We start from the raw sequence: 25,551 nt of genomic DNA on the forward strand, positions 1-25,551 counted from the left end.
CCGTGAGGGACAGCGGGAAAACAAAGGGGGACCCGGTGTGGGGGAGAGTGCACTCTAGATTAGAATCCTCTGCCCAGGGAATAAGTTTGTGTCGTTTGTTTGTTTGTTCATTTGTTCCGGTGAAGGCGCTGTGTACACAGCAACCAGCAGACAGTTGTTTGTCTTTTTCTTTTTGTTTTCACTTTTAATTTCAAGTTGGTGTACCTTTTGTGTTGTGACTGTCAGCAAACTAATTACCCTCCGGGGATGAATAAAGTTTTATCGTATCGTATCGTATATCCTAGCAATATTCTTGGAATTCTTCTTCACCCTCTTCCTGCTAGAGCAGAGTACCAAAACTATACATAATACTCCAAATGCAGCCTCACCAACATCTTGTACATCAGAATGCCGGAAACTGAGAGGAGACCTGATAGAAGTATATAAAATTATGAAAGGCATAGATAAGCTAGGCAGTCAGCACCTTTTTCCCCAGGGTGGAAATGTTAAAGATCATTTGGCATAGCTTTAAGATGAAAGGGCAAGGTTTTAAAGAGATGTGCAAGCAAGGTTTTTACACTGAAGGGTCTGTTCCTATGCTGTCCTTTTCCATATTCTATCATTTGTGAGATCACAGATAGGTACAAGAATAGCTGGGTTATAATAGTGAGGGATTTTAACTTCCAAAATATCAACATGGGCTGTTATTTTTGTTGTTTTTTGTATGTCTAAAAGCGTGTTTTAGTGTGGGGGGTGGTGGGGGGGGGGGGGGGGGGGGGGGGAACAGTCACTTAACTTCGACAGAGATGTGACTTTTCACCATATCGCGTCTTCTCCTCCCTCGCGGCCTAACAACTTGGATCGTTGCGGCCTTTCCTGGAGTCGGGCCCAGAACTTCAGCAGCGTGCGCAGCGCGGACTTTCCATCGCAGAGCCGGGCGATCCCTTGCTGGGGATCGCCGGAGAAGAGCTCTGACCACCGGCCTGTGGCCTATAACATCGTGAAGCTGCGGTCACCAGTAGGAAGTGGCCGATTCGGGACCTCCAAGCAGCGGAGTGTCCATCTGTCCTGTCGTCGGAGTTTCGAGCATCCCGACGAGAAGGCTTGTATATCGGGCCGTTCGTAGCGGCGATTATGGAGGGTTCATGGCCTCAACCACGCGTGAACATAGGAGGACTGACTGAACCTTATTCCAGAATGTTGATTCCACTGTGGGGGATGTTCATGTTATATTCTATTGAGTATTTTTTTTTTTTTAATTGTATGGCTGCATGGTAAATCAAATTCCACTGTACCTTAGTTGGTGCACCTGGCAGTAAATGTGAACTTGAACGTGAGCATTTGATATCATCATATTTTTGTGTGAAACCAGTACAAATTGGCTGCACAACATTTTCTTCTTCAAGAAATTTACACCATACTTCCATAAAACTATCCATGACATTTAAAACCCCAGAAATTTGAATTCTGCATCAGCCACTCAGAGCATTTTGTAAATTGAGTATAAAATTAAAACATTTCAACATCAAGTCAGCTCAGTTGATTGTCACATGACAGTGAAAATTTTTTTTGTTGTATGCTAACCAGTCAGCAGAAAGACAATACATGATTACCGCTGACATTTAGTGTATAGATACACGATAAGGGAATAATGTTTAGATTCTACTTCCGTTAAATCCACTCCATTGCATGTTTTTTCCCCCAATAGTATATTCCCTTTTTAATTACTGCCTGAATAAGTATTAATCTTAATTCAAACATACCAGCTCATTCTTGGTCTCCACCTCCGTCTCCAGTTCATTGCAGCTGTTCTTCTGTCGTTGGTGTTCTAGCTGAAGTGACTTGTTCAGTTGTTCTTGGTTTTTGACGTTCTCCATTGTTTTGGATTGCTTCTGTTCTAACAATTGAATCTCTTTCTTCTTCCTTTCAAGTTCGTTCTCAAGATTCTCTAGTTCCTCTGCATCGACACAATAAAAACAAATTAGCCAAAAAGAATGATCAAATATATTTTCTCTGGCTTGTTGAGGGCCAACACGGATATGGGATGGTTATCTTGACATTTGTGGAAGGTGACAGATGCTGCTTGAACTATCGTCACGTACTGTATTGGGAAGGGTTGGGAATTGTTGCCGATGAGATTGAGCGTGCACAATTGTTGTTGTCTTCCTGTTTCTTTTTGCTTGTTCACTCCAAATTGCTTTCTTGGTTATTCATACATATTTTTTTCTCATTTAAGTGCCTGGTTTTATTTATTGTGCTTATTATTACTTCTGTATTTAATATAAATTGTATGTATGAAGTGTTGGAAACCCAACTGAAACAATTAAAAACAGATGGATGTCGACACAGTAATTTTGCTCACTGAAAACTGTAGTGACTCTTCTCAATCCATTTTTACAATATCAGAATTTCATTTTTAAGCAATTCACAAAGCATAAGGGATTCATTTTATAAATTGATAATTCATGAAAACCTGAAACTTGAAACAAAAGCTCAAGAGCACATCAAGTAAATTAGCATCATATCTTTTGTTATTTTGGCGTAAAAATATAGGGTTGAAAGTTTGTCCCGACAACCATGACGGCAACATGTGACATATTCAAGACTATTTTTTTTACTTTGTTTCTGAAATTTGATTCCCATGAAGTCAATGAAACCAAATTTTAGAAATGTAGTGCGTTTCATGTAGCATATCATACAATTAATCCTTGTGTAATCAACGATACATTTCTACTCCCGTTTGCTGATCGCCATATTGGTTATCCAGCGACACCCTGGGTTACAGACAATCAGACTTATGGAAATACAAACTTTATGTACATTCTCCCATGCATTTTTAAAGCATTTTCAAGACAATAAGAAGAAAATGTTTCCTGGTATTCATTTATCATACAGCATGGAAAAAGACCCTTCGGCCCAACTTACCCATGCCAACCATCCACACTAGTCCAACCTGCCTGCATTCAGCCCATATCCTTCTAAATCTTTCCTATTCATACACCTACCCAAGTGTCTTATAAGCTGCGATAGTACCTGCCTCAACTACTTTGTCTGGCAGCTTACCGAATACCCTTGGTGAAAAACGGGCCCCCCAGGTTCCTAGTAAATCTTTCCCCTCTCATCTTAAACCGTTGTCCTCTGGTTCTTGGTTCCTATTAGCTACTGAATAAAGAATATGGGTAGTGTACGAGTGATGATACAATAATTATAGCAAGTGTGTGGAGAGCAATGCAATATAGTTAGCTATATGAAATGAACCAGGGAAAAATCAGTTCTCAGTCTTCAGGAATAGACGTTATACTTGGTTTAGAGATATAGCATGGAAGCAGGCCTTTGGGCCAAAATTGGCCCGCCAAGCCTACACCAACCAAGAATCACCCATACTCTAGTTCTACCCTACACTCTCGGACAATTTATGGAAGCCAATTAACCTACAAACCCGCACGCCCTTGGAATGTGGGAGGAAACCGCGGCACCCAGAGAAAAGCCACGCGGTCACATGGAGAACGTGCAAACTCCGTACTGACAGCACCCATAGTCAGGGTCAAACCCAGGTCTCTGGCGATACAAGGCAGCAACTTTACTGCTGCGCCACTGTGCCGTCCTTGAATTCTTACATTACTTGGGAACTGCCAGTATTACTAAAACTAACACCCAAGGCTTAGCGTTCCATTCCACCACAAAATTTAGATAACAATTTTTTTTTTTTTTTAAACTGGTTGTAGGAATGATGACCCTGAAAATATTGGAAGATTTGTCTCCTACAACTCAGACTACCAACGTCTTTAAATGTCTTTTTAAATGTATTTTCAGTTCTGGGATAATAAGTGATGGACAATATATTATTAGCATTGCCAATGACATTTACATCGCATGAAGGAATTTAAAATAAAATAGAATTACTATTAGCATAAAGTAATATATGATTTTACCTAAATGAAATCGATCGTGAGCCTCTTGTCTTTCCTGGAAAGTTATTGGCCGCCCATCCAAATAGTTCAAACAGCGTAAGTGATATATGACATACTGTCGATAATGTGGAAGACTAGCTAAAGGATTATCTGTCAGGATTAGTGAAGTCAACTCTTTCAAAGATTTCAGTTTGGATATATCTTGAAGCTAAGAAAACAGAAGAAATATTAGGAAGAACATCAAATGTGAAGCTTTGAAGTCAACGAAATTATTATTTTTGTCTAAACAGAAATAACATTTTCATATTGCAAACGACTTTAAACGGAAACGTTACGGCCAGGACTGTAATCAAAATGTAAAGATGAAATAAAGTATTCCAGATAATTGGAGATTCATCGTCTATGTGCTTCATAAAGTTTGGCATTTCATTTGCATCATTAGATCTCACTGCCCAACTCCCATTATCTGAAGTTACACATGTTTTTTATTACTGTTTTCCTTGAAACAAGTCAAAGTGGCATCATATCACTGAGAAATCATAACAGAAAATGCTAGAATTGTTCAGATAGAATTAACATTTCAGGTCAGTGGTCTTTCATCAATGCAATGAAATGGTTATGATCAGTTTCCCAAAATGTTACTTTTTTTTCCACATATGTCCTTTTTCAGCATTTCTAACACTGTAACAGTTGTTTCAATCTTAAAATTGAGAATTTCTTAGAAGCTGGATCCTGTAAAAGCGAACTAGTACATAGTCTGAAGAAGGGTCTCCACCCGAAACGTTGCCTTTCCTTCACTCCATAGATGCTGCCTCACCCGCTGAGTTTCTCCAGCATTTTTGTCTACCTTTAATCTTCTCTTAGTTCGCATCAGACAAATATGACTTACTCCTTGACCCAATTTTCCTTCAAACTTTCAAAATATTATTAATAATAAAATGCCTTGCGGTACTGATAAATGAAATTAACCTACCAATGTAATATTGTTCTGTTTGAGGCTGAGGACACGAAGAGATCGCAACTTCTTTCCAACCCATGCAGGAATTTGTTCAATATAATTTCCAGCAAGCATCAGATTCTGAAGGTTTACCATGTGCTCCAGACCTTCAATTTTACTATATGCAGGAAAAAGTTGATTTTGTTTTTTGAAAAGAGTCAAGAGGCATGAAATGTATCAGCTGATTAGGTATGCACAGACCTCCAATATAATTCACCATAGAATAAAACTATGATTCATACTATTAAGAATAAATCTTGACATTTGGCTTACTTATCAAATAGTGAATAAATCACTTTTTGTCTTTAACATATAAAATGCTCCATTTAATCAAGAGTTTAATCTTGTTTCTCCATTTACTTTGTGGATGTATGCATCTTTTGTTACTCACCGGATTCGATTGTATGAAAGACTAAGTTCACGTAGCTTCAATTGTTTGTCCAGTTTTTCTATTTTCTCAATAACATTATTGTTCAAATTCAGGACAAGTAGATGGTCACATTTCTCTAGCTTTTCTATAAACTAAACACAAAACATTATTATGACTTAGTTCACTAATAGTTGCAGGAATTAACAAGTTAAATACTATTTTTTATTGGAATTTACTCCTCAATGAACGCATCCATGCACAACATTTTCACAATTTTTCTTTCCCCAAATAAATTCTTCAGAAAATACAAATAGTTTACTGCTGAGTAAAATATTATGAGCTTATAAGTTTGACTTCCATTTGAAATGAACATTCAAATCCAGTTAGCAGAATATCTTGAAACATTATTTTGTTTAGTACAATGTCAGTCTGAGGAAATTTTAAATTTACCTTCTATAGTTAGACCAATATTTTAGCAAGGCATCATTAACCATCAGCCTTTTCTCTTATTTTTTCCTTTAAGATTAAGACTCAAGATCACCTGTGCTCTTAGGTTAGAAAATGAATGCAAAACGTTAATTGAAGTGGAACCGAAGTTGAACATGGATTGCTTAAATCTGAATTATGAAACACACAGGGAGAGGCAATGGCGACTCGGCCTCCTAACAGAAGTGAAACCTATATTTTGTGCAGCAATTGGAGATTGTGTGACATGAGGTGAACAATTTAAAAAACAAAGAACTGTAGATGCTGGTTAATAAACAAAAGGACACAAAGTGCAAGAGTAACCCAGTGTGTCAGGCAACAGTTGTCTCTAAATGCATTTCGTTGTCTCTGTACTGTACACTGACAATGACAATTAAAATTGAATCTGAATCTGAATCTGAACAGGGGGTGATGTTGATAGGCTGATGGTTGGAACAAAGGCCAGAGAGAAGAAAGGAAGGAAGGTGCAACACACGTTTGAAGAGTTACGGATTGCAAAGCCGGAGGGAGTAAAGTGAGCGAGAGGGTGGGTGGGTAGAAGGGAGAAATAGGTGGGAGTCCAGGTGAGGCACATGGGAGGGAAGAGGAAGATTAAGATGGGTTAGTGAGGGGGCTACCTAATATTGGAGAATCCAATGTTCATACCTGTTGTCGGAAATTTGAAAATTATAAGGCAGACTAGATTAAGTGGGACCCATTGGGTCCCTGTCACACGAGAGGCCTGGTCCCTCAATGCAACCCGTTCCCCAACGCAACGCTCCTTCCTGACTGACAGGAGAGACCAATCTGCGCAAGCGCGTTTTTTATGGTTTTTAAACCTCGATAACCTTTACAATATACCATCGATCGGAACAAAACTTGTTACACTCGTATCGCAGGAGAATGATAAGTAAGGGGGCGAACAACCGCAGTCCTATCATGTACCATTTTTGCGCAAATAGAAAAACCACGCAAACCGGAAGAGCAGAAGATCAGAGTTTTAATTATGTATGGATTGATGAGTAGGTTATAGTCTGGTTAACCTGGAGCTCACATACTGGGGAAGCATGATGGCAAAAATGTCCAACATAGAATGTTAGGACAGTAATAAATAGATGTTAATGTATATTGCCTTCACAGCGCACCTTAATTCAAATAGCTAAAACTAATACACCCTGCTGAAAAGTAGGCTTCCTTATCTATTGAGGGGGGGGGGGGGGGGAGATGGTTGTTTGCAGCACTGTCTAGGTTCTTATCCATTGCAACCTTGAGATTACAATTGCTCTTTGTCACTGCATTTAGCATCAAATCTCCCAGAAGTTAACAAACTGGATGGGTGTGACAGAGACTGTAGTCTGCTTTTCAAATATTAATGTAAAACAACTCGGAATGAAGCTGGACAGATCTGAGTGATATGCAATATGTTGGTGCCCCCGACAAGAAAGTAGTGAATACTGGACTAAGTGGGACCCGTTGGGTCCCAGCATCACACAGGAGGGCTTGGCACCCAACGCAATATTCCACCTCTACCAAATTCAATATTGCTCGCCAGTGGGGGGAGGGGGGCTTTCTGTTGCGCTAGTATGGGTGTTGTGGGCCAAAGGTACTGGTTTCCAGAGGGCTAGTATAGACATAGTGGGCCGAATGGATTCTTGGGCTGGCAGTACAGTCACTTGGACCTGGCAGGCTGACAGCTGAGAAACTGCCAGAAATTCTGCCCAAAACAGGTGACAGACTGTGAGAAGAAGGGGGAGAGGGTGGACTGAATGGATTATTGGGCTGGCAGTTCACTCACCTACGGCTGGTGGGCTGGCAGTGCAGTCACTCACGCCTGGTATGCTGGCAGTTCACTCAGTCACCCCTCCTCCCTTCACCACCCCCCCCCACGCCCCACTCTGCTCCTTGTCATATACACACACACACTCATTAACTCACACACACTTACCCAATACTAAAATGCTAAGTAACTTCAGAACGTGTTGAATATACAGTGTGTAAAACAAATGATTAAAGCCTCCTGTAGAGGCTGTTGGTGATGAAGCAAAAACGTGCTTTAAATAACGTCCAACAAACACACTCACCAGAGACAGACCATTTTAGAACCACATTAAGGGCACTCACCGTGGAGTAGACATGTGTTCAGTGTTATTCAGAGCTCAGAGAGACGTGACCCTCTGGCTTCCTCCATCTTGCAGAGACCGAGTGAGGCATACCACTTCCTGTTTTTATAGTCCCTCCCCCTCCCTCCAGCAGGGGCAGCAGAGAGAATGGCAAATTATTTTAAAACATTAATATCTCTCTGATTTTTCATCGATGGGAAAAATCCTCTGGTCCAGGAAGGCGGATAGGGGCTCCAGGCGAGGTGGCCAAAAATGACGGCCGTAGGTGGCGGCGTTCTCTCGGAAATCACACCACAGCGAACCAAAAGCGGTCAAGATCAGACTTTTAGTAATATACTAGACCAAGTGCAGACCCGTTGGGTCTGTTTCCCCAACGGCGTTTGCGGGGGGGGGGAGAGAGAGGGGGGAAAGAGTGAGGAGGGAGAGTGGAGGGGGAAGGGGGAGAGGTGGAAGTGTGGGGAGGGAGGAGGAGAGGGGTAGGGGGAGTGATGGAAGAGGGACAGAGGGGCAGGAAGAAGGGGGCGGGTGGAGAGAGGGAAGGGGGTGGGGTAGAGAGGGAAGGGGGGTGGGGGAGAGAGGGATGGGTGGGAGAGGGAGAGGGGTGAGGAGAGGGAAACATAGAAACATAGAAATTAAGTGCAGGAGTAGGCCATTCGTCCCTTCGAGCCTGCACCACCATTCAATATTATCATGGCTGATCATCCAACTCAGTATCCTGTACCTGCCTTCTCTCCATACACCCTGATCCCTTTAGCCACAAGGGCCACATCTAACTCCCTCTTAAATATAGCCAATGAACTGGCCTCAACTACCTTCTGTTGCAGAGAATTCCAGAGATTCACCACTCGCTGTGTGAAAAATGTTTTTCTCATCTCTGTCCTAAAGGATTTCCCCCTTATCTTTAAACTGTGACCCCTTGTTCTGGACTTCCCCAACATCTGGAACAATCTTCCTGCATCTAGCCTGTCCAACTCCTTAAGAATTTTGTACGTTTCTATAAGATCCGCCCTCAATCTTCTAAATTCTAGCGTGTACAAGCCGAGTCTATCCAGTCTTTCTTCATATGAAAGTCCTGACATCCCAGGAATCAGTCTGGTGAACCTTCTCTGTACTCCCTCTATGGCAACAATGTCTTTGAGCATTGGGCATTGTGACATCACACGATGGAACGTTCACCATGGGCTGGGGCTCCTGCAAAGGCATATGTAGATGGTTCCATTCCGATTGGACATCTGTGAGCATCGGGCATTGTGACATCACACGAAGGAACGTTCACCAGGGGCTGGTGCTGCTTCTATGGGTGAGAAGCCAGTTTATTTTTGAAATATATTGGGGGGGGGGGGGGGGGGGGGGGGGGAAGGAGAAGGATTTGATTAAAAACGTGCACTTAAACACGACAAAATGTAATGAGGAGCGGATACTTAGAAAGAAAAGTGAAATCTCTACCGAAATGGAAAAGATGTCGGCGATTCTGCGTTTGGTTTCGGAGTTGCAGTGCATCAAAGGAAGAAAGTCCGATTGGACATCTGTGAGCATTGGGCATTGTGACATCACACAATGGAAACGAATCAAAAGGAAGAAAGGCAGCTGACAGCCGGACGGACGGACGGCAGGCGGCAGCCACAGACTTTTATATAATAACTAGACCAAGTGCAGACCCGTTGGGTCTGCTCCCCCAATGGTATGATCCCCTAACCCAATATTCCACCAGGCACCCGTCTCCTCCAACGGAATTGAACCCGTTCCCAAATGTAAGATTCCAGCACTCCCCAGCCTCCCTCAGCAGTGGATTTTAAAAAAAAATCCAATTTCACCTCCCTGCCTGCTGCAGCAGTTCCAATTGCAATACCAAATGGCCCTCCCCCTCCTGTTGAAGCACTTGTTGTGATATCCCATTGAGATGAAAAGTTCACATTGTTCCTGTCTTGCAACTTTGTTTTGAAGCGTGTTGGAAGCTGATAGGAAGGAGCAGCGAATCAAAAGGAAGAAAGGCAGTCGGCAGCCGGACGGACGGACGGCAGGCGGCAGCCACAGACTTTTATATAATAACTAGACCAAGTGCAGACCCGTCTGCTCCCCCAATGGTGTGATTCCCCCAACCCAATATTCCACCATGCACCCGTCTCCTCCAATGGAACTGAAGCTGTTGCCAAATGTAAGTTTCCAGCACTCCCCTGCCTCCCTCAATTGCACCTCCCCTGCCTGCTGCAGCAGTGAAAAGTTCAGTGTTCCTCTCTTGCAACTTTGTTTCGAAGTGTGTTGGAAGCTGATAGTAAGGAGCAGCCGTCAACGAATCAAAAGGCAGGAAGGGATCCGTACTGCAGGCGGACGGGGGGGGGGGGGGGGGGGGGGGGGGGGGGGGGGGGGAGGTGTGAAGAGGGGAGGGAGGAGGAGGAGAAACGGGATAGATTTGGGAGGGAAAGGAGAGCGCGGTATGGGGTGAGAGATGGGGAGAGAGATGTGGTGGAGGGGGGATGGGGAGGAGGGAGGGATGGGGAGAGGTGTGGGGGGAAAGAGGGGGAAAGAGTCAGGAGGGAGAGTGGAGGGGAAGGGGGAGAGAAGTGGAAGAGTGGGGAGGGAGGCAGAGAGGGGGGTAGCGGGAGTGATGGAAGAGGGGCAGAGGGATAGGGGGAAGGGGGGGGGGTAGACAGGGAATGGGGTGGGGGGAGAGAGAAGGATGGGAGAGGGGTGAGGAGAGGGGGGAGGAGAGAGAGGGGAGAGAAGTGAAAGAGTGGGAGAGAAGTGAAAGAGTGGGGAGGGAGGGAGGGGGGGGGTAGAGAGGGGTAGCGGGAGTGGTAGAAGAGGGACGGGGAGTGGTGGAAGAGGGACAGAGGGGTAGGGGATGGGGTGAGGGGGAGAGTGGGGAAGGGAGGGGAAGAGAGAGGGGTGGGGGTGGGAGAGGCGTGGGGTAAGGGGATAGAAGTGGAAGAGTGGGAGGGGGGGTAGGGGGGGGGGGGAGTGGTGAAAGAGGGACAGAGGGGGTACGGGGAAGGGGGTTGCGGTAGCGAGGGAAGGGGGGGGGGGGGGGGAGAGAGAGATGGGTGGGAGAGGGAGAGGGGGGGGGGGGAGAGGGAAACATAGAAATTAAGTGCAGGAGTAGGCCATTCGGACCTTTGAGCCTGCACCACCATTCAATATGATCATGGCTGATCATCCAACTCAGTATCCTGTACCTGCCTTCTCTCCATACCCCCTGATCCCTTTAGCCACACGGGCCACATCTAACTCCCTCTTAAATATAGCCAATGAACTGGCCTCAACTACCTTCCATGGCACAGAATTCCAGGGATTCACCACTCTCTGTGTGAAAAATGTTTTCCTCATCTCGGTCCTAAAAGATTTCCCCCTTATCCTTAAACTGTGATCCCTTGTTCTGGACTTCCCCAACATCGGGAACAATCTTCCTGCATCTAGCCTGTCCAACCCCTTAAGAATTTTCTATAAGATCCCCCCTCAATCTTCTAAATTCTAGCGTGTACAAGCCGAGTCTATCCAGTCTTTCTTCATATGAAAGTCCTGACATCCCAGGAATCAGTCTGGAGAAACTTCTCTGTACTCCCGACATTTTTCCGGTTTTCTCTAATTTAATAAAAATGTGCAAGTCTTCTTCATATCGAGTTTCAGGGGTGATATATAAATATTTTTACACAATATGTGACAATTTCATGTAGTTTGGTGACTTGGGTCACGAAACTGCTGAATAAAGCTCCTCGGCCCACAGCCTATTCTCTGTACTCCCAATATGGCAACAATGTATTTGAACATTGGGCATTGTGACATCACACGATGGAACGTTCACCGGGGCTGTGGCTCCTGCAAAGGCATATGTAAATGAATCCATTCCGATTGGCTGCGGCTGGTGCTGCTTCTGTGGGTGAGAATCCAGTTTCTTTTTGAAATATTGAGGTGGTGGGGGGGGGGGGGGGGTGAAGGATTTGATTAAAAAAGTGTACCTAAACACGACAAAATGTAATGAGGAGCGGATACTTAGAAAGAAAAGCGAAATCTCTACCGAAATGGAAAAGACGTCGGCGATTCTGTGTCCGGTTTCGGAGTTGCGGAGAATCAAAGGAAGAAACGCGGCCGGAAAGCCGTACATGCAAATGGATCCATTCCGATTGGACGTCCGCGAGCATCGGGCATTGTGACATCGCACGGCGGGAACGAATCGAAAGGCAGGAAGGGATCCGTACTGCAGGCGGACTGATTTGAGTTTTATATATATACTAGACCAAGTGCAGACCCGTTGGGTCTGCTCCCCCAATGGTGTGATCCCCCAACCCAATATTCCACCATGCACCCGTCTCCTCCAATGGAACTGAAGCCGTTCTCAAAAGTAAGATTCCACCACTGCCCTGCCTCTTTAAAAAAAATCCCTGCCTGCTGCAGCAGTGAAAAGTTCAGTGTTCCTGTCTTGCAACATTGTTTCGAAGTGTGTTGGAAGCTGAGGAAGGAGCAGCCGTCAACGAATCGAAAGGCAGGAAGGGATCCGTACTGCAGGCGGACTGATTTGAGTTTTATATATATACTAGACCAAGTGCAGACCCGTTGGGTCTGCTCCCCCAATGGTGTGATCCCCCAACCCAATATTCCACCATGCACCCGTCTCCTCCAATGGAACTGAAGCCGTTCTCAAAAGTAAGATTCCACCACTGCCCTGCCTCTTTAAAAAAAAAAATCCTGCCTGCTGCAGCAGTGAAAAGTTCAGTGTTCCTGTCTTGCAACATTGTTTCGAAGTGTGTTGGAAGCTGAGGAAGGAGCAGCCGTCAACGAATCAAAAGGCAGGAAGGGATCCGTACTGCAGGCGGACGGATTTGAGTTTTATATATAGATAGATAGATAGATAGATAGATAGATAGATAGATAGGTAGGTAGATATTGTACAACTTATGCGCCACACTAATACCTTTACAAATGGAATATAATTCATATTTTTCAGCAACCTAATTCAGGTTACGCGAGTCATAGAGTGATACAGTGTGGAAACAGGCCCTTCAGCCCAACTTGCCTACATCGGCCAACATGTCCCAGCTACACTAGTTCCACCTGCCCACGTTTGGTCCATTTCCCTGCAAACCTGTCTTATCCATGTACCTGTCTAACTGTTTCTTAAATGTTGGGATAGTCCCAGTCTCAACTACCTCCTCTGGCAGCTTGTTCCAGACAACCACCACCACCGTGTGTGAAAAAGTTACCCCTCAGATTTTGATTAAATCTTTTCCCCTTTAATCTTTTGAATCATTATATCAATGCACTTAATCCTATGTATTACCTTAAACTTCTTCCCTCCTGCTTTCGATAGGCAAAGATTGAGGGACTGGACAGAACTCAACTGTTCTTGTTTTGACAATTTTTTGATCAGGTTCTCAGTGATGTATCGGATTCCAGGGCTCTTAGAAACTGTATCTGAAAAGTTAAAAGAATGCAGTTTTGATTTATCAATCAATATCCTTTTTCTGCCCAGGTTGCCCTAAAATCATGCAAGTATGTGGTCATGATGATTCTAAATAATAAACTCTGTAGCCAGGTTCTCAAACAAGATTCAACAACTTGAGTTCAAGGCCTTGACCTTTTCGCTTGACCTTTAATTCAATATTTTGGCAACACATGTAGAAAGAGTGGTAATTAAGTCATATGTCATGCTTTACTTTGTTGCTCGGGGCATCGAATATGTCAGGAAGTCATGATGCAGTTCTATAGGACTTTACCCCATTACAGGAAAGATGTGGAAGCTTTAGTGTTTTACTAGGAGGTTTACCAAAATGCTGCCTAGATTAGAGAGTCAGCTATAGGGAGAGGTTGGAAAGACTTAAACTGGAACACAGAAGTTGAGGGGAGACGTAATAGACGTATATAAAATTATAAGGGGCATAAAATGGGTAGGCAGCCAGAACCTTTTCCCCCAGGGTGGAAATGTCCAACACCAGAAGGCATAGCTACAAGGTGAGAGGGGAAAAGTTTGATGGAGATGAACAAGGCAATTTTTTTTTACAGAGGCTGCCGGGAGCACGGAACAAATTGCTAAGGGAGGTGTTGTAAGAAACAAGATGGTGTTTAAGAGGCGTTTAGATAGGCATTTCAAAGTGCAGGGAATAGAGGGATATGGATCATGTGCACACAGAAAAGATCAGTTCAGCTAGGTATGTTTGGCACATACACTTTGGATGCAGGAGTAACTCAGTGGGTCAGACAGCATCTCTGGAGAAAAGGAATCGGTGACGCCTCAGATCGAGACCCTTCCGCAGACTGGTTTGAGAAGGATTTGTGAGGTTCCCATGTCCACACGGGAAACAGCCTGAAGAAAGGTCCAGACTTAAAACACCTATCCACATCCGCCAGAGATACTGCCCAACCTGCTGTGTATTTTGTATTCTATGCAACATTACAGAATCTGCAGATCCTTGCGTCTCTCTCATGAGAAAGAGCTGGATTTGGCAAAACCATCTGTCTTGTACTTTGTTTGGGTTAGAGGTAAGAAAGCTTCTTTTTGGACCCATGCTCGTTGACATAAAGCTCTGGGTTTGGAAATCACCACCCGACAATTCCAATCTTTGAGATATTGGGTCCTGCAGCCTTCTCTGAAATTCTCTTGCCTAAGTGGAAGCCAGGCCCATCACAAAAGAAAACTTAAAGGGGAGGGCATGATCAAGGAGGTAAAAAAAGACTGCATGATATTTAGTTACATTTCAACTTCTCCCATAATTGTATGGATCAGAGTGCTTTCAAAACATGATACTTTTAGTTTTTCCCATTGATACACAATGTACTGTATGAAAAAAAACCTTGCTGAACTATTAGACATAGGCAGGGAAATACAATTCCACACCCACCCCGTTTTTCCCTTAGGGCTGCTGGCACATTTTGTTGCAGCTTGGTTTACCCTCAAAACGCATAAATCATAAGAAAATTATCGGAAAACTTAATTGATCAGTTATTTTGTGTCACCATTTCGAGAACCCCATACATGTACAGGGTACTATACATTTTCATGACTTTCACTTGTACCACATATTTGCATAGAAAAACGAAATAAATAACCAACTTTACAATTAAAAAATTGGTGGTGGGGAACTTGACGGAACATCCACTTGCATTTATATGCACAGTTCAGATTTTCCATCAACACCAAATTCAGTAACTTAAATACATTCACTATCTTGCACACTGAACTGTTTCCCAATACTTTCCTATATATGTGTCTTTTTACAGTACTGCACACAATAATGGGACAAAGGGGGTCAAATTTCAAATTCCTTCAAAACATTTTCACCAATGTGTAGCAATGTTACAAAATTTTAAGATTTTAAAAATCAAGTCTGCAATTTATCCCATCAGATAAAGCATAAAAAGAAGTTTAATTTGACACCTAATTCACTTTCATATCTTCAGTATTAAAAAAGGTTATGGCCATTTTCATACTCGGAAATTAGCATCTTGTTCCCTATTGATTTTCCATTGACGCAACACAAAAGCTGTGATCGAGGACAGTCTAAAGCCCATACCTTAATTAAAAATTAAGAGAACTGAAATAAATTTTCAGTTATTATAGATTGAAGCATTCTGAAACAAATATTAAACAATCTTACTTGGATGACCTGAAATTAAAGCATATAAATAGTTAGTTACCCAATTGTAGCTAATTCCAAAATTCAATTACTAGATCTAAACATCTATCCATTTCTTAAAGAAAGATTAAGATTTTTTAAATAGCCTAGGTATCCAAAGAACATTCAGACAAGAATTCACATGATTTTTAATTCTCATTGACATTAATTTATAGGCCAAATGGAAGGAATTTAGTGTTCAATTGCTGTAAATTAATGGCCATTTAAATCAGCTTTCGACTGGGATCGTGTGGAACGCGATGGTTTGGGACGTTCCCATTGCGGTGAATTTGTACCCCATATGCCCAGAGAAATACTGCAGGATTTAATGGGCCCCCAAATCAGCTACTCGCAACATAAAATTTTGTATAAAGGGATCTTAAGAAGTGCTTTTTAATGTAAAAATGAACAGCCTACCTTGCGTTGTCCCCTACATGAGATCCGTCCCGTTGGCGCCGGTCGCGGGTTTAGAGGATGATTTTTAACCTACTATAACAATTAAATAAACCAATAGTTTAAAAATAGGTGCAGCGAACTAATGTCGCAGCGATTTTTCGTCAGCAACTAAGTAGGCTGAACAACCTTGATTTGAATAGCCGAGAGAAAATCGCGTTTTAAACCTGCTCCCCTCTCAAAGGCGCCAAAATCGCGCACACGGGCAGCGACAGACCCACAGCGACGCTGAAGGTAAGTTTTGCAACATACCCCGCGATCTAAATAGTACATTACCTTATGGATTTGAGCTATATCGATGGCCATTGATTCGTCAGAAGGTTTGATTTGGGATGATTTTTTAATAAGTAAAATGTCTCCGTAATAGTCGTTGTGGAGCTTCTGGAAGTTGAGGGGAGACGTAATAGATGTATATAAAATTATGAGGGGCAAAAAATGGGTAGGCAGCCAGAACCTTTTTCCCCAGGGTGGAAGGGGGGGGGGGGGGGGGGGGGGGGGGGGGGGGGGGGGGGGGGGGAGAGAGAGAACGGGGTGAGAGTGAGGAGAGGAGAGAGGGCGGGGGGGGAGAGAGAGGGCGGGGGGGGGGGGGAGAGGGGGGGGGGGGGGGAGAGAGAGGGTCGGGGGAACAACAGGAGGGCGAGAGGGGGGGGGGGGGCCAACAAATCGCGCAGAGGAGAGGGGGGGGAGAGAGAGAGAGGGGCGGGGGGGAGAGAGAGGGAGGGGCAAAAAAATGGTAGGCGGGGGGAAAGAGAGAGAGGGCGGGGGGAAGAGAGAGGGGGGGGGGGGGGAGGCCCAGGCTGGGCCGAGGGCCGGACCCGAGCTACACGAGCCAGCCGAGTCTTTTGAAATAACAGGGGGGGGGGGGGTGTGACGTCACTCTCAGCGCGTGGAAGAAGGGCGCATGGAGCAGACCCATTGTGACATCATCAGCGAAAGGCAGCGGTTTTTAAATTCAGTATTTTCAGATTTTTGAACATTTTCAGTAATAACTTGAGCAATAAAGCCTGAAATTTTCAGATAAGTCGACTTTGGACTCCATGGGAAAAATCTCTTCCAGAATATGTAAAAACTTTACCGTTATCGCATCGTTTTTTTGTGAAGTTGTGACAACACACAAGCAAATAAACACACATACACACACTCATCCACATCCAAGATCAGAGTATAGAGATGTCTGTTATTTGTAAGGTTTCACATGATGGATAGATTTTTGTTAAGAACAGTGTAATGGTGTAAAAACCTGAATAATAATCTTGATCCTCAAAATCGCTCCAGTATTGTAAAAAGACACATATGTAATGATAATACACCACAGTGAATTGGAGTTCCATCAGTGTATCAATCTTTAATGTTTCCAGATCATCTCGTAAGGCTAGTCCAGAGCACAGCACTTTCTCACAATTCCACAGGAATCATCATTTCCCATTGAAAGTTGCCAGCTGCGTTCTATACAGTCCACATTGTGCACTTAAATACAGTTATATTGCAGTAGGAGCCTATTTGTGATCATCAGCCAGTTAATTTAATCATTTAAAAAAATCTATTAGAATTAAAACAAGAAACAGCAGCAAGAATAATTATGGCAATGTAACCATCATAATAAGCGAGTTCAATATTCCGACAGCTTATGCCCAGGTCATAGGTCACTCGCTATAAACATTCTCGGTAGCTGTGAATCTGCATGGGTGCAGACCTGCCTTTCGTCCGTGGTCGGGGTAGAGTCCAGGTCTCTGGACTGTCGGTTGGCCTGGTGGAGGCAGGCAGAGTTGAGCTGGGATTGGCGCTTCTCCGCGCTGGCTGTGGGCCTGGGTGCCGCTGTTCCAGGCTGGTGCATTCAGGGAGGGGGGACGGGGACAGGGCGGTTCGGGGACCTGGGTTCCATCCTGGCTGCGGATGAGGCACGGGTCTATGTGCACGCAGCTGCTGAAAATGTTTAGCCGCCGGTCCAGTCTCTCCCCAGCCCCCTGTCTCCCACTCACATGTGCCCCCTCTATCTTGCTGTTACACCCCGCTCTCCTGATACTGGCACCCCCGTTCCTCAGATTAAATATATTTTTACACATAGAAACATAGAAATTAGGTGCAGGAGTAGGCCATTCGGCCCTTCGAGCCTGCACCGCCATTCAATATGATCATGGCTGATCATCCAACTCAGTATCCCGTACCTGCCTTCTCTCCATACCCCCTGATCCCCTTAGCCACAAGGGCCACATCTAACTCCCTCTTAAATATAGCCAATGAACTGGCCTCAACTACCCTCTGTGGCAGAGAGTTCCAGAGATTCACCACTCTCTGTGTGAAAAAAGTTCTTCTCATCTCGGTTTTAAAGGATTTCCCCCTTATCCTTAAGCTGTGACCCCTTGTCCTGGACTTCCCTAACATCGGGAACAATCTTCCTGCATCTAGCCTGTCCAACCCCTTAAGAATTTTGTAAGTTTCTATAAGATCCCCTCTCAATCTCCTAAATTCTAGAGAGTATAAACCAAGTCTATCCAGTCTTTCTTCATAAGACAGTCCTGACATCCCAGGAATCAGTCTGGTGAACTGTCTCTCCACTCCCTCTATGGCAATAATGTCCTTCCTCAGATTTGGAGACCAAAACTGTACGCAATACTCCAGGTGTGGTCACACCAAGACCCTGTACAACATAAATCATGAATAAAGATAAGAACTTATACACAGTTTATACAGACAGCGCTTTGTTAGCTCTTTCTTTATAGCGAGTGACCTTTGACAAATCCCATGATTCCTTCCGTTTTTCGGAATACCAAACTCGCTTACTGCACTGTGAAGATGTTAGAGGAAAACAAGTTCGATTAGTGTTGGTACGTTGACAGGAAAATATGGGTTAATGTAGATTTTAAACTATGCAAAATCTAAATGCTTACCCCTTCCAGTGTAATATGTAATGGCAGATCCTCCTTCGCTTTCATCACTGATATCAAGCTGCTGCACGGCAAAATCAGAGGGGTTGTATAAATCTGGAGTATGAGGTCTACTTGTTGGGGACGGTGATCTAGTCCTTGGATTTATAACAGAGGAGACCGGGCTTTGCATATCACTATTTGATGCTTGTGGTCCACTGATTACAAGTTGTGGGGTCCTCTTCCGCATGGTGTTAGCTGTACTCAATCACTGCTGAAAGTAAAAATGTTTGCATTATAATGAAAAATGTAAATAAATCTGCAACGTGTGTCTTAACCTAATAACCCTGTAAGATATTATAATAAAACAGTGAAAACTGTTGCATGTTAGAACTTAAGGTTCAATATTTTCTTCTACTGCTCACAAGGGAATTCTTGGAAAAAGGACACCACGTGAAGAACTGTTATGTCAAGCCGACATCCTTGCAACATTACCCTAGATGTTATCCAGAGCACACAAATTTGATTTCTGTGACTGGGCCAAGCTATAAACAACGATGCAAACTGGGATCAATACGAGTTCAGGGTCATGGCCGCCAGATAATGCCGATCAAATAATTGCAATTTCAATAATTAATAAATGCAAATTTAATAATTAACAATGCAGAATCTCCAAGTTCCGCCTTGGATTAAATGTACAAATCAGAGACGCAGTATGAAGAGTTTAATCTGTCTTACAGAAGACTTACAGTGCCCTCCATAATGCTAGGGACAAAGATCCATCATTTATTTATTTGCCTCCGTACTCCATAATTTGACCACAATATGATACGTTTTAATCTACAATTTGAGAGTGAGAAGGGAAAATCGGAAGTGTCAGTATTACAGTTGAACCTTGAGGGAGGAGCTGGCCATAGTTGACTGGAAAGATACCCTAGCAGGGATGACAGTGGAACAACAATGGCAGGTATTTCTGGCAATAATACAGAAGGTGCACGATCAGTTCATTCCAAAGAGGAAGAAAGATTCTAAAGGGGGTAAGGGCCGACCGTGGCTGACAAGGGAAATCAAGGAGAGTATAAAAACAAAAGAGAAGTAGCAAAGATGAGTTGGAAGCCAGTGGATTGGGAAACTTTTAAAGAGAAACAGAAGATAACTAAAAAGGCAATACAGGGAGAAAAGATGAGGTACGAAGGTAAGCTAGCCAAGAATATAAAGGAGGATAGTAAAAGTTTCTTTAGGAATGCGAAGAGGAAAAAAATAGTTAAGACCAAAGTTGGACCCTTGAAGGCAGAAACAGGTGAAATTATTATGGGGAACAAGGAAATGGCACACAAGTTGGATCGGTTTTCACTAAAGAAGACACAAACAATCTTCCTAATGTACTAGTGGCAGAGGACCTTGCGTGAAGGAGGAACTGAAATAAATCCACATTAGGCAGGAAGGTGTTGGGTAGACTGATGGGACTGAAGGCTGATAAATCCCCAGAGCCTGATGGTTTGCATCCCAAGGTACTTAAGGAAGTGGCCCCGGAAATCGTGGACACATTGGTGATCATTTTCCAATGTCCTATAGATTCAGGATCAGTTCCTGTGGATTGGAGGGTAGCTAAAGTTATTCCACTTTTTAAGAAAGGCGGGAGAGAGAAGATGCTGGAGTCAATTATAAAGATGAAATAGCCGCACATTTGGATAGCAGTAACAGGATCGGTCCGAGTCAGCATGGATTTATGAAGGGGAAATCACACTTGACTAATCTTCTGGAATTTTTTGAGGATGTAACTAGGAAAATGGACAAGGGAGAGCCAGTGAATGCAGTGTACCTGGACTTTCAGAAAGCCTTTCATTAGGTCCCACATAGGAGATTGGTGGGCAAGGTTAGAGCACATGGAATTGGGGGTAGGGTACTGACATGGATAGAAAATTGGTTGGCAGACAGGAAACAAGGGGTTAACGGGTCCCTTTCAGAATGGCAGGCTGTGACTGGTGGGGTACCCAGGGCTCGAAATTAACGGTTGCCCGGGTGCCAAAGCCCACCTAATGTCCCGCTGGGCAACCTAAAGGTCATGTCAATTTGCCCCACTTGGCAAGCACTCGGGACACCTGCCGTTCAACTCTGAGCGTGCCCCTCTCCCTATCTCTCTCTCTGTCGCTCTTCGTCTCCACCCGCCATTTGTGTCCGGGCTGCCGGTTCTCTGCTCTCCGCCGCTCCTCATCTGCCGGCACGGCTGGCCACCTTTCACATGCAGGGCTTGAAATTAGCTGTTGCCCGGGTGCCAATGACCACTCAAAGCGCCGCGGGGCAACCTAAATGGCGAGACATTTTGCCCGGCTTGGCAACTTGGCTTATATCGAAGATAGACAAAAAAAACTGGAGTAACTCCGCGGGTCCGGCAGCATTTCTGGAGAAAAGGAACGCGACGTTTCGTGGCGGCAATGGCTGTCGTGCGTGGGAAAGATACTATGTGCGTGGTGACGAAGGGTCGGAGCGAATGACGGGCCCCAAACAGCGGCAGCAGCCACCGCGACAGCGGCTCCATCTCCTCCCACACCCCGCCGGCCCTGATAAGGGCCGCTGCTTGCAAACCCGCTAACGGCGCTTTCAAAACAAACCCGCCCGCACGCTGCTGCCACTGTGTGGGACCCGTCATTCGCTCCAACCCTTCTGAAGCAGCTGCACCAAAGATCCCATAGCTATAGGATCTTTGAGCTGCACCGCTCCTTGCTGTTGGGAGAGAGGCGGTGGCGAGGAAATCCCAACGGCCAAGGCAGCGGGACGATGTTGTCCGAGGAACGCTGACCTTCCTTCCTCCCCACCTCGCTCGCCCCCCCCCCCCCCCCCCCCCACCCCCCCCCCCCCCCCCCCCTCTCTCTGCACGCCCCCAGCCTCCCTCCACCCCCCCCCCCCCTCCCTTATCCTGGGACCCCTCCTGTTCATCCTTCACTGATCCCCATTCCCGCCTCTATTCATTCCCCACTGACATCCCCTGTGCTCCCCTCCCCCTCCCCCCCCCCCCCCAATCTATTCATCCTGCGCTGATCACCCTATCGACCTCGCATTGATTCTCCTGCCACCCCCCCCCCCCCCCCATCCATACACACTGGTCCCCCAATTCATCCTGGACTTACCCCCCTTCCCATCCATCCTGCACTTCTCCTACATCCATCCTGTACTGATCCCCCATCCATCCTGTACTAATCCACACATTCATCCCGTACTGACCCACCCTCCATTTACCCTGCACCTTCCTCATTCATCCTGTAGTGACCACTCATTCATCCTGCACGGACCCTCCGATCCACACTGTACTGATCCACCTCCCCCCATTCATCCTGTGCTGACCTCCCTCCCTCCCATCCATCCTGTACTGATCCTCCCATTCAAGAAGAATGGGGGGAACAGTCTGAAGAAGGGTCTCGACAAGAAACGTTGCCTATTTCCTTTGCTCCATAGATGCTGCCTCACCCGCTGAGTTTCTCCAGCACTTTTGTCTACCCCATCCATCCCGTACTGAACCCCCCCATTCAACACCATTGACATCCCCCGTACTCTCCCCTCACAATTTTACCTACTCCAATCAACACAAACTAATTCACCCGCCTCAATCCATCCATTCTGCACCGACTGCCTTCTAACCCCCCACCCCCGCCATCTATCCACCCCGCACTGATCCACACACACACACCACTCCCTGACCCTATTGTGCTGGAAATGTTTGTTTTAGTCCATAAAGATGGATTAATTATATCACGTGAACACGTGAAACATTAAAACCGCAGGGTTCGATTGTCACTGCTGCCGTTGACACATTATTACAGAATTCATTTTAACGGCAAATCAATGCTCTTAATATGGAGTATCAGTACTGTAGTTATTTAATGAGCAACATTCACACCTATACGTTGGATTTATCCAGGTTTTACTTCTACAGTCGATCATATACATCACAAATTTGGTCAGGAGATATTTCAGTTGAAATTTTAACGTTAATTCTGAAGTGGGAATGATGGAAAAAGCGTTTATCAATAATTTTATTTAAATCTGGTGCTTACAAACTGGGTATCTTCATTGCTGTTCACAACACGTACATCTAATCTGAATGTCTGGAAATGTGGCGTCTTGACACCTTTAAATATATTACCAAAAGAACATTTGCTGCAGTTATGTCCTTTGGCCATCTCTTGTCAGTTAGTGTAATGTTTAACCTTTTAGAAATTTCCTTGCAATCTGTATATTTTGTTGTGGATAAATTATGTGGGAAGCGAGAGTGATTCTGTACCAATAGCAATAACGACCCATGCTATGGCCATGTTATGGTAATTTTCAGTCCTTCACAGAAAACATGCTTGCATCAATCTGTAGTGTGCATGGTTAAGCATATATGTTACCATGGTCCAGGATTTATTGACACAGGTTGATCATACGCTGAATAATCCAACCACATTTTAGTTTGGAAGTGGAAACAATAGAAATTGCATTAATTGCAATGTGTACAAAGAGTTGAGATACTGTATTATAATTTTGCTGCATGTCATTGTGGGATATATGAGGTCTTGATTGGTGAATATGTTTAGTTTGTGACTTTATTTGAAGCAGAAATAATATGTGAATGCTTCATTGAGTATAATTCCGACTGGTAACTACACACTTTGCCCGAGCACATTATCGCACGCGTCATGCAAAACCGTCTTAAATGAGCACCTACACTGTCATTTGGCAACCTAAAAAGCTGCCAAGGTTGCCCGGCTGGCAACAGGGAACAAAAGTTAAGCGAGAGCCCTGACATGCGCACTGTCACGGCCATCACATCCTCCCCCTGCACATGCGCACTGTCACAGCCAGCACATCATCGGCCGCCCTGCACATGCGCACTGCCAAGGTAACTGGTTGGCGTCGGGCACTTTCTCCCTCCCTTTGCATTGTGGGAGATCTGGCCGCCATTATTGTCCGATCGCCGCTTCGCCGCCGAAAACCAACGCAGAACCACTCCCTGGAGCTGGAGTAACTCTTGCTTCTTGGTTTCCTGGTCCTCAAAAAATATTCTAAATGAAATTTAAACTGGAGGTGGTGGGGGGGGGGCATCACCAAACTCTGAACAATAACAGCCTATTGCACTTTATCTGTTTATTTATTGTATATAAATGGTCTATGGTATATAAACACATTAAACTTTTATCTCCTGTTCTGTATTATGTTTACATATTCTGTTGTGCTACAGCAAGCAAGAATTTCATTGCCCCATCTGGGGCACATGACAATAAAACTCTCTTGACTCTTGACTTGGACTTAAGCAAAAAAGGGTTCTTGAGGAAAAAAGAGCTACCTTAAATTTAGTTGGGTCTGGTTGGGTAACTATGGTAGGTTGAAGACTATTCCATGCTTTAATTGTGCGGTGGAACTCCATTGAGCAGCCAGCATCTCTGGATAGAAGAAATTGGGTGATGTTTCGTGTAGAGACCCTTCTTTAGACTCCCTCTGGTTTTAGTGTTTTTAGTTTAATTTAAAGATACAGCGTGGAAACAGGAACTAATGCCCACCGAGTCCACGCCGACCACCAATCACCCGTATACTAGTTCTATCCCACACATTCGCGACGTAAGTCAAGAGTCAAGAGTGTTTTATTCTCTCACGTCCCAGTTAGAACAATGACATCCTTACTTGCAGCAGCTCAACAGAATATGTAAACAATGTTATAAACAAGAAAACAAAAGTGTATATTTATATATGAAAATATATGTGTGTGTGGTGTGTGTGTGTGTGTGTGTGAGTTATATACCTCCACACACACACAAACACACACAATTTCCCTCCTGGGATTAATAAAGTTCTATTGTATAGTATTGTGTGTGTTGGAAGGAACTGCAGATGCTGATGTAAACTGAAGATAGACACAAAAAGATGGAATAACTCAACAGGTCAGACAGAATCTCTGGTCAAAAGGAAAACACTATATTTTGGGTTGCTGCACACCTTTGTGGAATGTGGAAGGAAACAAGAGCACCCGGAGAAAACTGATGCAATCAAAGGGAAAAGGAGCAAACTCCATACACACAGCACCCATATTCAGGATCAATTCCAGGTCTCTGGCACTTTTAGGCAGCAACTTTATGGCCAATGTACTGCCCCATAGTCTTGAACTGAATTAAAACATACAGTAGCTGCAAAGGGGATCATAGCATCACTTAGAGATTTAAGACTGAAAATGGCTAGTTTCTTATTTTTAGAAACCAAAGTTATCACCGTATAATTTTTTGTGTGTTGGAAAATAAAATATAGTGGCACAGCTGGTGGACTTGCTGCCTCACACGCCAGAGATCTGTGTTCGACCCTGTCCTCGGGCACTGTCTGTGGTGGATTTACACATTCAACCTGCAATTGTGTGGGTTTCCTCACACATCCCAAAGATGCATTGGCTATGTAGGTTAACTTGTCTCTAAAATTGCCCCTAATGTGTAGGGAGTGGGTGAGGAAAGTGGGATAACAGAACTTGTGTGAATGGTAGACAAAAATGCTAGAGAAACTCAGCGGGTGAGGCAGCATCTATGGAGCGAAGGCAATAGGCGTTTCGGGTCGAGACCCTTCTTCAAACTGATGTGAGGGTGGGTGGGGAACGGGAAGAAGAAAGGAAGAGGCAGAGACAGTGTGCTGAGGGAGAGCTGGGAAGGGGAGGAGAAAGCAGGGACTACCTGAAATTGGAGAAGTCAATGTTCATACTGCTGGGGTGTAAACTGCCCAAGCAAAATATGAGGTGCTGCTCCTCCAATTTATGGTGGGCCTCACTCTGGCCT

The 25,551-nt window shown here is 44.5% G+C and overlaps 1 protein-coding gene across 7 annotated transcripts in view; it reads right to left on the minus strand.

The window, feature by feature from the left end:
• The window catches only part of cntrl (centriolin), a 183,972-nt gene that overhangs the window by 150,394 nt on the left and 8,027 nt on the right, over window positions 1-25,551 (minus strand). For 5 of the 7 annotated variants that reach the window (XM_055659763.1, XM_055659762.1, XM_055659768.1 and 2 more), the window contains 6 exons: window positions 18,788-19,037; window positions 13,115-13,248; window positions 5,279-5,409; window positions 4,864-5,005; window positions 3,912-4,098; window positions 1,743-1,936 (listed from right to left, as the gene is read on the minus strand). In XM_055659763.1, the coding sequence (XP_055515738.1) occupies window positions 1,743-1,936; window positions 3,912-4,098; window positions 4,864-5,005; window positions 5,279-5,409; window positions 13,115-13,248; window positions 18,788-19,013 (1,014 nt within the window). In that variant the 5' untranslated portion in view covers window positions 19,014-19,037. The remainder of the gene's footprint in view (window positions 1-1,742; window positions 1,937-3,911; window positions 4,099-4,863; window positions 5,006-5,278; window positions 5,410-13,114; window positions 13,249-18,787; window positions 19,038-25,551) is intronic. The other 2 variants (XM_055659765.1, XM_055659764.1) reach the window with 1 other exon arrangement.

This window comes from Leucoraja erinacea, chromosome 31 (assembly GCF_028641065.1).
Source record: "Leucoraja erinacea ecotype New England chromosome 31, Leri_hhj_1, whole genome shotgun sequence".
Classification (NCBI taxonomy): Eukaryota; Metazoa; Chordata; class Chondrichthyes; order Rajiformes; family Rajidae; genus Leucoraja; species Leucoraja erinaceus.